Genomic DNA, 17,988 nt, shown 5'->3' with positions numbered 1-17,988 from the left:
TTGTCACTTTCTTTATTTTGAAAGCATTTTAATTGTAGGTGTTGATTCTGCTGACACTAACAGATATGAGTGAAAACTGTGAACCATATTTACAGACTTTTCCAAACCATCTGAATGGTTTCTATAAATGCATTTGCAAAAAACATTTCTTTATAACAACAGGAATCAATGGCAATTTCTTTATTTTTGAAGCTACCAATACATTTGTACGTTTTGATTCTGGTGACACCAGCAGACAGATATTATAGCAGGATTGTTTCGTATTGCGTATTTTTTAAACATGAGTGATGTAGATAGAACAGCAGATTATGTTTAGTGTCATCCTGTTGAAAGAAAATGTATTTTAAATCAAGCCTAATCCTAACTTTGGGAAAAATAATGGTTCCAATTAAGCCTTTTCCAAACATACAAGACTTTGAACATGTCATTATAATTCCTTCTAGCTAAAAGAAACAAAAATTAATCATGATAACTTTTTTGGCTTCATGCGTTTTGTTTTTAATGGAGGTAGACCTACATGTGTGACGAGCGGTGACCCCCGGCACAGCGTGGACAGCAGGCTGACGATGGTCGACACCTGGTTGCTCAGTTTTGCGTCTGGGGCCGAGGGGGTGGAGCCTGTGGAGGTCCGGCCGGGCTTACAGGAGGAGGCGGGGCCTGTCACGGAGCCTCCGGCGGCCGCCATGCGGGACAGCAGCTCCACCGTCAGCCCGTGTTTGGCTAAAGGGGCGGGGTCAACACCACGACGAGTAAACCTGTCGGCCAATGAGGCGAAGCAGCGCAGGGCACCGTCTGACACCTGGAGAGAGAGAGAGCGAGAGCGAGGTTAGATTTGCTGGTAAAGCTGCTGCTGCTGGGAAACAAACTGTTGTCTCCGAGGTTTGATTTAATTTATTTCGAAGGTGTAAGACTATAATATGAATCAAATCAAAATGTATTATAGCCCCAAATCACAATAAATGCGGGAAAGGGCTTTGTTGAACGAACAAATGATCTATCTGATTACACATCTGAAAAGGTTACCTGGTGGTCTTCGTGTTTGAGGAGGCTGGACAGAGACTCGACGCAGGTCTCCAGAGACGAGTCCTGAGGCTCCATCTTGCTGCAGAGCCGGGACACCACGGACATGGCGGAGTGCAGCGTGTCTTTGTGGACCAGGTGTCCGCTGTCTCTGATGAAGGTCAGCACACAGTTCAGACCGCCGGCCTCGAACACAGCGCCAGACTCCCTGGTACAGATCAGCTCCAGCACCTTTGAAGAAGAGATCAAGCTTAGAATGAAACGCTCTCTGACAGGAGGACATACCTGTGCCTGTCCGTCTCTCTGAACCAGATGACAAGCATCACTAAACTGAAAGTTATATATATACACACACACACACAATAAAAAGAGAGTCAAACTGGGTCCGTGGTTCCAGGATGAGTTTTAAATTAGAACTGTTGATGTCAACTTGCAGTTTCAAGCCTTACAAACATGGAGTTGTTATGCTAGGTTTTATATCCAGGGTATCTGCAGGAAGTCAAATGTAAGACCTTTTAAGACCCTTTCCATACATTTTAAGACCTCATCGCCACTTTCAGTTTTAACCGGTTACCTTGGCGACACACTTTACCTCATTGACTATATACAGTATTGATTGTCCTTCCTCCTTATCTTCCAACCATTTGGACGCAGACTTGCATTTCCCCATAACGATGTTGTTTAACAACCGGCGTAAACGGACCTTCGCGCTATCAAGCAGTGAGCGTGCGATGTCCTGTTCAGATGACGTCAAACCCAACGGGATGCCATCAATAAACTACACAGAATCACACTACACACCTACGCCATGATTACATTCAGGCAGACTGTAGAATACAACCTCTCTGGATACTTTATATACTTATTGAAAACAAGCTACAAAATGTAACACCTTGGAAAATGCCGTTTAATACTTTTTAATAGCCTTAATTTTCACTAAATTGATTTAAGACCCCGCGGAGACCCTGAATTAAAAGGTCTAGGAAAAGGCTCCATTGAACAGATGGGTTTTGAGGCCTTTCTTAAAAAGGCCTCCACGGTCTGTGGTGCTCTCATGTGGTCGGGGAGAGCGTTCCACAGACTGGGAGCGGCCGAGCAGAACGCCCGGTCTCCCATAGTACGGAGCTTGGTCCTGGGGGGTCTGAGGAGGTTGGAGTTGCTGGAGCGGGTGGTCCGCAAGGAGGTATGGGGGGTGAGGAGTTCCTTGAGGTAGGGAGGGGCAGATCCATGGATACACAGGTGGGTGAGGACGGAGACCTTGAATTCAATCCTCAGTTCCACGGGGAGCCAGTGTAGTGCTTTAAGGATGGGGGTGATGTGATCATATTTGCGCACCCTCATCAGGATCCTAGCAGCGCTGTTCTGAATGTACCGCAGCTTCTGGACGCTTTTTTATATATTACCATATGTTATTCAATATGCTCCTTTAGATATATTTAAATGTTTTCTCCTTATAGCTTTGTGAAGGAACTTGAGATGACGTTGTCTTTAAAGTGTGCTATATAAATCAAATGTATTATTATTATTATTTTGTTCGGGATCCCGATGAGGAGTGCATTTCCAGAGGAGACAAAGGCGTGGAGTAGCTTTTCGGCGTCAGACAGAGTGAGTGTGTGGGGCGGAGTTTGGCGATGTTCCTGAGGTGATAGAAGGAGCTCTTGCACAGCTGTTTAATGTGAAAACATTAAATAACTTGAGATCAACGGCAGCTTTCAGCAGAGAAACTGAGGCCTGAATAAAGACACCTACTGTCCCGTGATGTGTATTAATAAACGTCTGCTAACACATGGTCATGAGTCTCCTGCTTGTGGTATGACTCGTCTCAAGACAAACACACAAACACAGCAACAGGCTGATCTCTGGTCAGTTGTTATTCGTAGCCTGAGTTAACCTCTTGTTATCTGCCTGGCCCTGTGCAGGATTACACCAGAGGAGCACTGCAGATAAATAAGCCAAACAGATGCTTTTTGATGAGATTTCACTGGAACAAAAACACACTGCTGCTGCTTACCTAACATCACTGCAGCCTGAAGGACGAGTTAACGAGATAAAAACACTGAAGAGGCAGAAACGCCGTCTGGCTCTTTTCCACTGAGCTTTCTCATCATCAGGCAGAGCTGCAGAGAGTCTCACCTCAGACCAAAATCATGTCAGCACGAATATATCGTCTGTCAGTGCGTTGGCTCTTAATTTCAGGGGATTTATCGTCATTTCATTTTCAAATAAGGGTCTGCCTCCAAAAAAGAGCATGAACTAGGGGCATAGAGCGAAATGTTGACACACACCTCTGTGAATGAAGGGTTACTTTGACTTCAACAGAGTTGGCGATTGGTGGACAAGTAGAAAGACTAACCAGGAACATTTATTTTGATGTTTGAATGAAGTTATTTTTGCCATGAGGTAATAGTCTTAGTTCGGATAAAGGGAGAAACCCGAATTCAGAAAGTGTACAGTTGTATTTTTCAGGGCGAATAATACTGCAAGAATATTTTATATATTTGAGCAAGCACCTCCCAATTTTACTAGATGGATAAGAGACACTATGCACTTCCTTACATTTGAGAACATTTGGTACACTCTAAAAGAGCCTGTGCAGAAGTTTACAAAGATTCGGACCGCCTTACTAAATGATTCCGATAGTTTACAGATCCCCCTAAAGCAGGATGACGAGAGCAATGGTTTGTGAATTCAGGCTAACAGATAGCCCTTTCAGTTAAGTCACAATCGACAGTAAAACAACCAACCCTGTAAAATCTCCCCTCAGATATCCCCCCCCCCCTGGGCTCCTACCTTCACACACTGCTCGGCCAGGTCTCTGCTGGTCCTGTTGTTCAGCTCCACCACCACCAGCCGGTTGCACAGCGCCTTGATGGCTCCGTCCACTCCCACAATCCTCCGGGTGCACTCCGCAGACACGTCCAGGTAGTAGGTGATGGCTCTGGCCGTGACCTCCAGCACGTTATCCGGAGCGCTCTCATCCAGGAAGATCTTACAGAGCGCCGGGAGGAACGTGCGAGGAGGACAGCTGGAAGGAGAGGAGAGAGAGAGAGGGGGGGGTCAGTTTTTTTTTATTAAACAAGGATTTCAAAGTAGAAGTTCAAATGCTTAAGTCAAAGGCTACAACAATAATGCAACATAACTATTTCTAAGACATAAAACAAAACTGTAAAATAGTACAAGAAGAAACTGTTGCAAGTAATGCAGGATCTCTGCAATTCTTTTAAAGTAGCTCAATGGACTTTCTTTAAAGATCCCCTATTATCAGGGATGCAAACACAGGTATGGTGAAAAAAGAGAGAACTATTCGAAGCAGAAAGAAAACAGCGTAATATACCATCTGACAAAGGCCTGTGCTATAATGCTTCATTTAACTGTTCTTTATAATATACTCAGATCAATAGAGACAGAGATGTTAAGTTATAAATAAAGGGTTTTTTATTATGATTCACACCAGGGGTGAGGAACCTTTTTCCTCTCAAGGGCCATTTCAATTTTTACAACATCCTCCGAGGGCCGTGAACAGATTTCTCTTTTTGGATATTTTACAAATCACTCACTCCCCTTTTAAACTCTATTCTTGTTATTTGTAACAACTTTTTTGTTACTGTCATAGTATTTTATACCTGTTATTCATTTAGTCTCTAATGTCTCATTAATAACTACAATGATCATATCAAGGTGTGCCTTAACCTCACTGAGCTGAGGTTATTTGAGCCTCTCAGGAGATAGCTCTCTTCCACCTGGTTGTAGAAAAGCTCTTTAAGTTCGTTAGCATAGCTAGCTAACCAGATGCTAATAACAACAGATCGCCACTGTGCTTACAACTAAAGACACAGCCACGCAAACACTGCGGCATGTGTACGGCTTCTTATGGGTACTGCAATATGTTAAGGGCTGGAGCGGCGTTCCGGTGCTCTCCGTCAGAACTCCTTTCAGACGAGACATAACCACGTGAAGACACGTTACGCTCGTGTTGTGTTCAAGGAACCTGTCCTTGGACACATGTTGATGTAGAGGAGACGTATGGACCTTTAAGCTCATTACACTCACGTCTCGAAGCAGCGGTCCACGTTGTCAGACATGAGCAGCAGCATGCAGAGCTGCTCCAGAGCGATGAGCTGCATGTCCCGCTCATCGCCCTGGCCCATCTGCAGCCACTCCAGCAGGGTGTCCGGGTCCACGTCCGCCATGATGGCTAGCCTGCAGGGACACAAAAAGTATGTCAATGAAGGACCCTTTGTCTATTATGAGAACGTGTATACTTGTCTCATTTACTCAGTTTAAAAAAACTGTTGTTTTCTTTCATGCTGGGGTGGGGGTATATTTGATCAGCTTTTTGGCAGCCTGGTTGAAATGTGCACTGTTGCATCTACAGTATGCATTTGACTGCTCAATGACATTCTGCATGATTTTTCTCTCTATAAAGTGTTAAACAAATTGCTGTCCTATCCTGAATGGTATTTTCTAATATATCAATGCTACTGAAAAGTCCATCAATCATTTCCTTTAACCTGAGGCGAGTGAACAATTTCCTCAAACAATTTACATTTCCAATCTAATGCCATCAGGAACAAATATTAAGGCCAAGCACGGGAAAATCCCTTTCCGATCAAATGTCTATCAATTACTTCCTTGATTATTCATTCATCGAGGCAAAACATTCTTTTCTTGACCGTCTGTCCAAATCCCAAAGATATAACTTTAATATATTAATAATAATGCAAGACAAAGTATATCTTCTAAGAACCAGTAGCCATCAAATACTTGGGTGTTTTGCTTGAAAAAGGACAGTGAAGTTCCCCTTGTTTTAATCCAACTAATTATTCTGTGAACCTGCTTGAAATGCAGATTCTAATATTATTATATATTTATAATATTATGAAAAGGACAAGTCAAATCAAGCAATCTGATTGGTTCTTAGCCGTGATATAATGAGCGTATATCACGGGTAGAATTGTAGTTACTTTTCACAAGTCAGTATCCCTCCGCGTCTGAGAAACAGCTACAACCGTTACAACTGTTACATTACGTCCGTTACATTACGTCCGTTACGAAACTAACTAACTTACAAAGCTTAAGATGGAAACATTTAAGGTTAACTTCGACCTCCGGGGGGTCTTACTACGGAGGAGTGGATTGAGCAGTGCCTATCTCCAGAAAAAAAAGCACCTGAACGACGACATGCAGAGCTACGAGAAGAGCAGGTAGACCAACTGGAAAAGTAGCTCCATTCAAAAGCTTTCTGATGGGGTCTTGAAACCAAGCAGAGACATGATGACCGTTAGTGGCCACAGGTCTCTCCAGAGCTGCTGGAAGCCCAATCTCGGGGACCGGAGAAAGTGGAGCAATATTCTCGCCACGCCAAGCAACAGCCAGAACAACCTCAACCTATACAAGTGACCTCGTAAGCATGCTACTGATGCTGGACAGGTTTTCAGTGGCTGCACAATAAACGGCAACATAGACATGAATGTAAATAAATAGCCAAATAATGGATCAACGCTCTCCGTCTAATATGTTTGCTAGCTTTTAGTGTTCGTGCAGAAGGCAACGGAGGGACTATTTCATTTTGAACATCATTATTTACTAATAAAAACTATTTAAATTAGAGTGTGTATTTTTCTTTCATATTGCCACACTTGGTAACCGTTTTATAAAAGCAATAGCTCACGACAAGCCGTGGTATATGGTCATTATATCACTTGCTTAATTATACTATATAATTGTACCTTCTCTCTGGTTATTACCTGGCTCCCCGTTGGCTACCCGGTCCGGCTCAGCGCCCAATCACTGCTCACAATTTTGTCGCTGTTTGGGACTCATCCAACCAACCGGAAGGAAGGAGAGAGGAAAAACACGGACAAGAGAAGAAGAAGAAGTAGTTGCTCGCTCTCACAGCAGGGGTTTCTGGGACATGTAGTCTCTTTATCTGAAAAAACAAAACAATGGAGACATTTAATGACCCGGCAACAGAGGAAGAAAATCAAGATGCTTTGGTTATCCCGGGGAACTTGGTTTGACAGTTGCTTCAATTCAGGAATAAATAAAAAAGGTAGAATAAAAAAAATGTATATATTAGAATTGAAAGTAAGAATAGTTCATAGATGTTCATATAAACATAAGAAGTTAATGTCAAATTAAAGTGAAAACATGACTTGATAACCTTATTTACTTTCCACGTATTTTCTGTTTATACACAGGGTAATTAATGGGTGATACATTTATGCAGGAAGGAGACACTTCTGGAAGGCCTCTTGTAAACTTGTTTACACAGCAGTGGATCATTCCTGGATGACTATAATCTGATTACACAGGTCCATTTTGATAATATGTACAGGAAGGTATTAAAGGCAAAGGGTAGGAGGGGAGGTTTAATGTAACTCTTATTTCTGCGGTCCATCTACCACTAGGGATGGGTAACGTCTGAAATGTAATCGATTCCAATTCTGGTTCTCATTGATTCCCCGTTTTGATTCCAAAATTGTAAAAGAAAGAGCTCAAACGTTTAGATAACAAAAATATCTTTATTCTTTTAAGCTTTAACTGACATTTTTACAAATAAAAAAATAGAAATGCAATAGAAATGTATTGCACAATAGCTGTGCTTTATTTTAACTATGCCTGTGGCAAGCTATTAACAGGCATAGCTCTGTGCCTTGTCTTTCTTAGTGTAGTGGAGCCTCACTTCAAAGCGATCCATCTTTGGTGTTATGAAGTGACTGAGCTCGTGAACCGTCTACGGGAGGGCGCGGGGAGCCTCGCTGCGGGGCAACTGTGGACCTCTGTCGCCTGTCAGCGCAACTTACATGATGCCGTTTAAAAAATTAAGGGCGGTGCCAGCCGTCATCGAACCGAGCCGGCCGTCAACAGCCGGCTGACGATCGGCCGTTCTGTGATTCTCCAGAACACACAGATGGCCAGTCCGCCCTTACCCTGTATTCCACCGGGTCACCGCGGCGCAGACGGACCCGGTGGAATACAGGGTCTACTGCGTTTAGGAACCGTTAAGCAGAACCAAAATGGTGTATTTTGTACGGGTACCCGGCATTTTCCTATCGGTTCTCATCTGGAACCGAGTTTCGGTTCCTAACCCTATCTACCACTGATCTAAGATGTTGATAAAGAAAAATCCGCCTCTGATTTCGGCAACAGTGTTTGTTATTATGTAATGTTGTCCCAGCGCCGCAGCATCTAAATGTTGATTAACAATTTGAATGTCAACAGTATCAATGAATCTGCTGAGCTTCACTCTTTCCAGTGTAATTCCTGGAAGACGGAGCAGCTGTCTAAGCTTTTCATGCAGGATGTCCGGCACGTGCCAAAGACATGCGTCTGATGAGATGGGGTCAGGGTAATTCAACACAGATCTCGGATGAACACACTCCTCATAAAGCAACAACAGAACCCTGTACCAAGACCTCATAAACCGAACGTCATCTGCAAACGGACGAATCATAGACCCAGGACAGAGAATTAAAAAAGTAAATCATGGACAAAGTGACCCGAAGACCCTGAGAGTGGGAAGTAACTAGGGATGCTCCGATCGCCAATTTTGGGCGCCGATCCGATGGAGTGGGCGGGGCCTATGGGGATCTTCCATTTAAAGTGATGTGTAAAACTCAGTTAATGCTCATTCACTGGAGCTTCCACAAACAACCAACATAATTATTACATTCAGATGAAGTTCATTATTCAAGTTTACATTCACTTTGGAGAATAACAGGAAGCGTCTCTTTTCCTCTCTCTCGTGCAGCTCTCTGATCCAGTAATGAGTGACCCGACAGTGAAGAATAAACACATTTATAAATAGTGTAGCTTGTTCCAGAGGTAGATAAAATAGCTAAGTGTGTTAGGTCTAACTCTTAGTGTGTGTTTTGCTCGGCTCACGATCGATCGGAGCATCCCTCGATGTAACCCTGCCTTTCTTAGCCCGACATGTATACACATAGTGTTGGAGCATCCAAGGAGATACATGTGTAGATGTGTGTGCAAGGACGTATTGTATGTATGTATATTATGTATAATATTTTCTGTAAGCATTTATTTTTACCCAAGAGGACGCTGTCTGCTTTCATATTGTTTTAAATAAAATAAATAAAAGCAACAACATTACATCACATGTCACTTGTTAGACGCTTTTATCCAAAGCGACTCACATCCTCAGTACTGAGGACGATCCCCACAGGAGCACTTTGGGGTGAAGAGTCTCAGGGACACAACGACATCCTGACTGCAGTGGGGTTTGAACCTGTGACCCCCTGACCCCAACACCTACACACAACCCACTGCGCCACACGCCTCCACGACAGACACACTGCACTAAAAGAGTCCCAGAGGAAGTTCAGGGCCTGGAGCTAATTGAACAGCGTGTTGTCGTTACAGGAACAGTCTGCAGCTAATCTGAACCTCAGAGCTTTTACACCCTGAATCTAGTCTGACAGGCGGGGGGGGGGGGGGGGCGTTCATAGATCTTCCACTGTCAACTGAAACCAGCCAATATGCAAATGTTAAGCACTTGGATATGAAAGTCGGGGGCTCCGCTCAGGCAGGAGGAAACAGTATTCAGTGTGAAGAGCTTTTAATGAAGGTTGTAACCGACTGTGGAAGGAAACCAGCAGCAGCTCCATAAAGTCAAATCATTCAGGTCTGATCTATGTTTTTAACAATTTCACAGCTAAATCTGACATTTGAAACTCAGCTGCAGACATTTAAGTGTTGCCTGGTACAATCAAAATGAAGTCAGAGGAGAAAATCAATACACAAACTCTTTTTGGGTCGGGGGGAGGGTGTGTATTGAAATGTACGTCTGTCACTTCTATTGTTAACATTTCTGCATTTACAACAAAGAAAACATGTCGTCCCCATTCAGAGACGTACTGAGAGGTAGGCTTACTGGAAAAAAGGAACCCGTTAGTTAATAGCCAGAGTGTGAGAGAAATGCAAAAACATCTTCTAAATTGAGGAACAGGTTAAGCACCACTGATTGTCTGTCTGTCGCTGCTGAGTCAGGAGGATTTGGGGAGCTTAAAAAAAAAGCTCTCAGTCCAGACGAAGCCTAGGATGTCTGCATGCGTTCTGTTTAATAAATGCATAGAAATCATGACGGCTTCTACCATTTCTAAGGTATTGTGGAATGTGACGATTCTTGGCTTTTTAGATAAAAGGAGATGCTTTTTAATTATTGATAATAAATCAGTATTTGTGAATATGTTGACTAAAGAAGTCACAAAACGTGCAGCAGAGAAATGCCGGATCTGTTTGAGGAAGTTAAACTAAATAAAAGCTTCAGGTGTTGGTTGAAAGATCCCAGTGTAAACAATTGTGTTTTTTTATATTTGTACCAATGCTTTGACACAAGATCAAGTCAATCATTTCCTCGTAGACAATTTAAACCAATCTTATGCTACAAGAATAAAAACAGGAACAACTGGTAATGTCAAGCGTGGAAAATCCCTTTTCATATCAAACGTCTAACAATAATCATTCATAAAGGCAGCCGCATTGCCTTGTTGTCTGACAAGACCCAAATACAGAACGTTATATAATAATAATGATAGAAACATGTATATTCCGAGTACCTGGAAGCATTAAATACTTGGATGTTTGGCTTGAAAAATGAGAAACGATCATCACATCAAAAGACCGATTATTTTGTAATAACGAGGTGCAGTTCTCCCCGTTTTAATAAAAGAAAAAAGGCAATCGTAGATGCAGACACCGGTTAAAGTGCTTTCCATACGTGATGAAGCCTAATGGGTGAATCTGTGCCGTGAATTCGATCCATTAGGTTCTTGTACACCTTTCGTCCAAATTGCATCAAAAGCAAGGCAGTTTTTCCTTAACATCTCGATCACAACACACCGTCTGGTTTCATAGCAATGCAGCATGGCACGCTGGGAGTCTGATGGGTCCAGGATAAGTTGATTAGGGCCTAATTTGAAGCCATCCGGCCTGTCAGTCAGTCTGGATACGAACCGGCTGCTCTGGACAGATCCTCTTATCAACAGATTAATCATCACAAGAGAGAGAGAGAGAGCCATGGCCGCCTCTCTACCCTCTCAAGCCCTCGGGGACTCACCCAAAAAACTCAGTCGCTCGCAGGGTTTTGCTTTCACCCCTTCATGGAGTCCTGTGTGCACTTTCGAGTTGCAGATTGAAGGCAGAGTTAAAAGCCGAAGCTCTATGCAGGTCTGTGGCAATCCCTTTTGTATGAAATGCTGGACTAGGGCACGATGAATCCAAATGATATGGAAATCGAAAGAAGGGGGATATTCGAATCGCAGGAGGAACAATATTCAAGGTTAAATGTGTGCTGAAATACATTTAGGAGAAGTGTTGTGGAGATGCAGAGATATTCTGGACTATAAATTCTTCTCTACACACTTAGAGATATTCCTTTGTTACAGCTTCTCTTAAAAATATAACACCATATATTTTTCATGATGAGAATTGGTTCAAAAGGATGACTCGTGAGTCATATCGTAATTGCAATATAAGTGAAAAATAATGGCAATTACTTGTTTTTTCTCATTCGTGCAGCCCTGTTTAAGAGCAACTGAATTTCATATGTGATGCAACTACAAATAAACATTGCACACAATCTAAATGTGGTTGCAAGAAAGTAAAAACACTTTCTCATCCAGCCTTGTGCGCAGGCTGTGGAAGTTATTCTAGACAGAACACACTGTGTCTCAGACAGACTAATGTAATCACAATTAACAGCAGATCAAATCCACACTGAGCAAAACACGGTAAACTGGGCTCAAAACAGGGATGGGAACGATTCATCGAATATTAGAAATTATTCAGGTATTCGAATACGAGAATATGAGTTAAGAATATTTAAGAAAGTTAACCGCTTCAACACGTGTATTTCAGTTTATTCACGGCATTCATTTTGTTATTCTACAGTATTGTTGTTTTATAGTTATTTGTTAATGTAACCCAATTTGTGTGTTCTAATTGAAAAGGATATTGCGTTTGTTACTTTCGTTGCAGTTGTATATGTCTTAAGTTGTTGTTGCTATGGAAACAACGTGACGGAGAAATGTCATAGGCCTATCTTCATATAAAAGACGGAGAAAGTAAACGATTAAGTTTAAGGTTAAGTGTTAGCACCCCCGAAGAGGCACAAGCTCTTGATATTGGAGATTTCAATAAATTCACTTTGGCAGCCGCAGTGCAGCAAGGCTACCAAAAAAAACGATAACGAAATGGAAACCCAAATAGTACTCTAACGAACGAATATTCGGGTACAGCCCTACTGAGTATGCAGTCATCCTTAAAGCAGAACTTGACAAAGAAGCTTTAATATGGATCGTCACATCGGGGCCAAACCAAATAATTAATCAGTATTTGGCACCAATACTAATTCTGAGGGTCAGATCAATTGACAATTGATTTCGCTCGTGGCATTACCAGCTTTAAAATCATTGGGATTGTCGAATATAAGAAAAATAGCGAACGTGCTAATGACAATTTCTCAAAGCATCAAAAGTCTGGTTTTGTCCAATCATCAGTGCACAGTATACTGTTCATGCTCACTACTTGGAGCACTTCGGGATTTGAAATCGAATATGAAGTGCTTTATAAATGGAACCCATTATTATTATTATTATTACAATCCAAAATAAATCGGCCTAATCATTTTTGTTATTGTGAGTTTTGTTTTGAGCTCCATAATGAAGAATCTGAAGTCAAATATGTGGCTGATTAATGGATCAGTCATTCACCGACAACAAAACTGAAGACTAGGTCAAGGACAAGAATAGCTGAATGAAATGGAAACAACTGAGGTTTAGTAAAAAGACAATCTAATAACTTAAACACTTACAGATAATAAAATATGTTGCCTTTCGGTGCGAAATCCTGTGTTTCCAACTCCTGAAATGTGATAATCCACTCCTTTACTTTGTCTGATCACTGTCAATTATATTTCCTTATCTATGGAGAACAAGTCATAGAAAGGAAAATGTTAACATCTAAACTAATTGCACTCCATCTGGCCATGAAGATATGATAGAAACATCCAGAACAGCAGAGGGGTGGATCTAAAAAGCTCAACCACAGGCTGCTTACACAATTCACTTTCCCATAAGACTCTTTAAAAAAAAAAAAGCATGTATAAAAGAAGTACACTTATTTGTACGACCTTTTTAAGAGTGGTTTGCGGAGGTCTGCATGTATACAGGACGGTTATTTACAGTATAAAACTGTTGTTTTTCTGTATGTGTTTTCAAAGATAACTGAAGGGAATGTGTTACAACATTATTTGAAAGCTTGAATACTCTGAATGCTAGGTCCTCTACTCTCAAATCCTTTTGTTATGTCCCTATTGATTGTATCTTAGCTATTTATCCAATGTTTAGAGGTAGTTATAAGTCTTAAGGGTCTCTGGTTTAGCAGGTTGGGAATTTAACTTGTATGTAAAACGTATGACTCTTTCAAACACATGATGAATAAACACATTGTATGAATACTATCTACAGAAATTACATAGATAATGAATTATCGGGGTAGTTTTAAATGCAAATAAAGCAGAGAATGCTGTTTTCTGCTTCACACTATGGAGATATATTGTTAGTTTTTTACAAAGTACTTCTTCCATGACTGAATAAAAACTAAAACACTGGTCTCTTCTGATAGTTGTGACTTTAGAGTATTATTTATTCTGTATAGTTTATCATATTTGGATAATCCTCTGAATATAAGTATTTGTTAACTGCGAATAAGTACATATTTTAATTTGTATTCAATTTTCAGGAATTTTGTTATTCTTGTAGATAAGACTGTCAACATGCTGCTGTGACAAGATATTTTTCCTACATGGGATAAATAAAGTATCAATCTTTACGTTTCCATTCTCCTCTGCCCTTCTTGAACAAACCTCCTTTGTTTGTGACTTCAAACTTGCACAATGTCAGCAACTCGGCCACAACAGGAGAGTAAAACAGGGGAAATTACATGGTGCATTTCTAACAAAGCTAGCAACAGTAACCCTAGGTTTCATCATCTGTCCGGGACACAGGGAGCCAAATTATGTAATCAAACACAAAGCTACATAAGAGGATATTGATGTGTTAGTGGCAGATTTACAGTCGGATATACAGTCAGGGTATTACAGTTACTGAGAATAAAGCTAGCCGTTAGCTTCCCTGTGCTAATTAACAACTGCGATGTTGTCAGGCCTCTAAAACAAACTGTAACTCACAGAAAATGCCATACATTTATAGCCACGAATCCAGCAGTGATGAACGACATTACTTGTTGGTTATTTATCATGTATATAATTGTGTTAGAAGTAATGAAACCCGGCTACAGTTAGCATGCTAACACCACGCTAGCTAAGCTAAACGCTAACTGGAGTAACAGCATATTTTTCGTTTTTTTTTTATAAACCCGTAATTATAACAAAGGGAAAACCTGCCACATCAAGAATTAAATAACCTGTTACCACACCGTGTGTCTTTTAAAGCGGTATTTTCCTTTTTTGAGCTAAATGTTTACGCGGCCTTTGACTCGAAACACAAGCCGCGGGGCTCGAGTTCCGGGAGAGCCGAGAGGCCGCAGCTCATCCTCGGACAAACAATACGAGCCAACCCGGCTCTTGGTCGGATTCACCTGCGGGATGATGAGCCACTCACCGTGTTTTTCTTCTCGGCTCTGAGACGTGCAGTAGCGGTTTATGTCTTAGGATCTCCTAGGTCCAAATGATGGGTGAATAGCCGTGTGTTTCGCCGATTCAGAGTTTTAATCAAGGCGTTCCCATATCTTCAGAACCGGTATAAAAAAAAAAGGTCAGAGTGACGGAGAGTCGATAAACACAGGAGACCGAAATGGAGAGCCGACTGCTGCTGCCGCGTTCAGGAGCTGCTCGTCAGCTCGGAAATACAACACACCCAAAACGTTAATTATCAGAATCGTTTTTTTCCAAGTAGGTTTACACATACGAGCAATTTGCTTTGGTGTAAATGGTGCATAGCATAGAAAGACCAGTCTTGTATTTCCTGTTTATTTAAATAATATTATTACAGTCCTTGCATGGTTAAAACCTAGATAGTATTAAACCTGATTCTGAAATTAAGTTTGAATTTTATTTAAAAAATGTTAAATACAAGGTTTACTCTTAGTTACTGTGTAGGAATGGGGGAAGGTAACAACAGTTAGAGTATGAAACACATTTAGGCCAAATATTCAGTCCTAAAAACAGAGTAGTATAATGTAAGTGTAAAAAATGAAATCACTTAATCACGCTTCATCTAGTTTATTCTTGAGTTTACGACAGTCCCTGAAGGCAGCATGTTGTGGCGACGCAGCAGACGTAAGGGGGCGCTGCGTTTCAAAACTGATAATAATTACAAAAACAACAACTGTTGAATATATATTTTGTATTCATATCCTACATTTAATTTAAAATATATATTTTAAAATGTTTTCTGATGCTGTGTGGTATCATAGCTATATTTATGTATGTAACAATTGCTGTATTGCAAAATATGAGTTTCAGAGGCGACTAATAAATATGTACCTCATCACCAGTGTTTGTTCACTTAACAAACTGAGGACAAATAAAGAAAACTTGACTGTGAACTAGAAGAAAAAAACATGTTTTTATTCACTTGTGTCGTTAGAAAACATCATGTTAACTCAGTCATTCAGGTCACAGCTGTACAGTTCACAGAGCAGTCGGCCAGGTGAGCACACACACATTTAAACACACTAATACTGCTGGTGTGAGCATGTGTGTGAAGCACAGAGGAAGACAGAAGCTCACCTGGTTATTTTACTTATTGCAGGTAATGATTTAGTGTTTTATTATGGAGGACATCATGTTAGAAATGTCTTTATTCTCTTCACTGATATGAATGTTGACATTCAGACAATACAAGTATTTTAAAACCAAACAAACATACATTCTTCAAACTGATAAAACACGACGCGGTTGATATTGTGTCTTTTTATCTAAAGTGCTGACGACTAAACAGTCCCTTACAGGCCACCGTATGATTCATAACAATCTTCAGTTTGTGTTTTCATGTGATTTGTCGACATTAAACCTTACATATTAACATTTGACTAATACAAATACAAATCCTTTTCATATCTTTGAGCTCTTCTCTGTTATTGACATTCATTTATTCATGCGAGGGTGAAAGGAAGACCTCGATTTGTTGTTGATGCAGAAAAGCAGCTTTATCTACCGCTAACTTCAGATTGCTTCGAGAGATGACAGTCATTTCAAAATGAAGGCTCCCTCTTACGTACAGACCTTATAAAAAAGCACAGTGTTAGTTTCATTTTCCCTTCTTTATTTATCGGCAAAGGCATCGAGTTTCTTTAAGATGCTCTCCTGTGATTGGTCCAACTCACTGCCTCTACTTAACATGCATCCTTTATGGTAGATTATGTTTTTGAGAAAAGTCAAAACTCTGAGAATTTGATGTTTTTGAGAAATCTTATAATGTCCTGCTGCCATCTGGTGGTCTGTATGACACCATGGTATATAATGTAAAGTCATGTTACATGTTGAATAAAATATATAAAAAATGAATCTGTATGACAACACTGAAGCAGATATCGGATGTGCAAACTGAATTTGTTTACAATTGAACAAAGACCTGTTTAGGTAAACATTATGCTGTTGCACTACTTTGTCTATTTTGTGAGTACTTTCACATTTCATTGATTTTTCCAGTTTTTTCTGAACTATATTTGTTTATTTTAGGTTTTTTTTAACACCCAAACATTTATTTTTGTTCTTTACAAAACATAATAGAGAATATCATTATTAATATTAACAACATATGATCATATTGTGTAACTTATAGGACTATCTATTAATGAAATTAGTGTTTTTTTCAAAACCAATTTTGGACAATCAGTTTCAAAAGAGTGTTTCTATTTATTTAGACTCAAAAACCAAAGAGGGTTTTTGGATATCTTAAAATTGCAAAAACATTCAAAGAAACATGTGGACGATTAAATCAGACGTGAAGGCAGCTTATTGTCAATATGAAGTTCATAAAGTCTGAATTATTTAAACTCATAAATCTGTTTTTTCTTAAAATTATCCAACTTTTATCTCAGAATTTTGCGTTTTTCCCAAATATTTGACATCCTTTCCGTCAGCTCTAAATCAGTTTCATTCAGTTTCCACTCTGTGTGTTCCCCTGACGCCACACACTGAAGATAACGTGTTCAAGTTCCTCCTTCAGTCAGTTTTAAAATGGTCTCATTCCTTAAAACCAGATCTTCTTAGCTATAAAAACATGAAAGGATTTTTGCTCAGTTAGATTATTGACAGTTACTGATTGATAATAAGACGATCAATAACAGTGATGTGTGATTACGTGACATGCATCGTGTGGAAGAAGTGAGATATAAAGATTGTTGAACTTTAAACGATCATAACGTCTGTCTTTCTTCTCCATCTTACCCTTCAGATTCTCAGGCAACAAGAGTGCTGCTTGTCCGGAGGGGACAGTGAACGCAGCACGGTGCATTTGTGTTAACAAAAACCTCCATCTTTGTTTGTTTTTTCGGCTGAATGGTCTCACAGGAAGTTGGTTTTGAGCGTGATGCTGGGGGAGGACTTGGCGGCGGGGTTAGCGCTGCTAGCTTTAGCGTTCAGACTCTCCTGGTTTCCCTTCACAGCCGCTTCCAGACGAGACTTCAGGTGAGGAGACGACGCGATGAGAGACCTGAGGGAGAGGAAACAAATCACATCAATCCGGAAATGTCCTTTATTAAAAGGTCTCCTATCATACTGTTTTTCATCAATATATCACAGGTCTCAGATATATACAGAGCCTGTCTCTGATTGGCTGAAACACCAAACAGATCATTGCAGCATTACCCATAATCCCCTCTGTTTCAGCCCTGTTTCCAAAGTGCTGATTCTCTGTCTGTTACTTTAGATGAAAATAAGGAGCCCCTCCCCACGCCCCTCTGAGAGAGACTTGGTTACAA

The 17,988-nt window shown here is 40.6% G+C and overlaps 1 protein-coding gene and 1 long non-coding RNA gene across 7 annotated transcripts in view; both read right to left on the bottom strand.

The window, feature by feature from the left end:
• The window catches only part of LOC117556786 (E3 ubiquitin-protein ligase HECTD1-like), a gene marked incomplete at its 3' end in the record, with an annotated part of 28,043 nt that extends 13,181 nt beyond the window's left edge, over nt 1–14,862 (bottom strand). For 4 of the 6 annotated variants that reach the window (XM_034232299.1, XM_034232302.1, XM_034232304.1 and 1 more), the window contains 6 exon segments: nt 518–799; nt 1,024–1,251; nt 3,811–4,045; nt 5,071–5,220; nt 6,768–6,949; nt 14,664–14,862. In XM_034232299.1, coding sequence (XP_034088190.1) covers nt 518–799; nt 1,024–1,251; nt 3,811–4,045; nt 5,071–5,210 — 885 coding nt within the window. 6 annotated transcript variants of the gene reach the window in all.
• Nucleotides 14,863–15,610: 748 nt separating this feature from the next.
• LOC117556784 lies at nt 15,611–17,718 on the bottom strand. Its single transcript, XR_004570625.1, has 2 exons — nt 17,456–17,718; nt 15,611–17,278 (listed from the first exon to the last, which is right to left on the bottom strand). It is a non-coding gene; the product is annotated as an uncharacterized LOC117556784 (long non-coding RNA).
• Nucleotides 17,719–17,988: the final 270 nt, after the last annotated feature.

The sequence above is a fragment of the Gymnodraco acuticeps genome, unplaced genomic scaffold, assembly GCF_902827175.1.
Source record: "Gymnodraco acuticeps unplaced genomic scaffold, fGymAcu1.1, whole genome shotgun sequence".
NCBI classification, from domain to species: domain Eukaryota; kingdom Metazoa; phylum Chordata; class Actinopteri; order Perciformes; family Bathydraconidae; genus Gymnodraco; species Gymnodraco acuticeps.
This window is presented reverse-complemented; position numbering and strand designations above follow the sequence as displayed.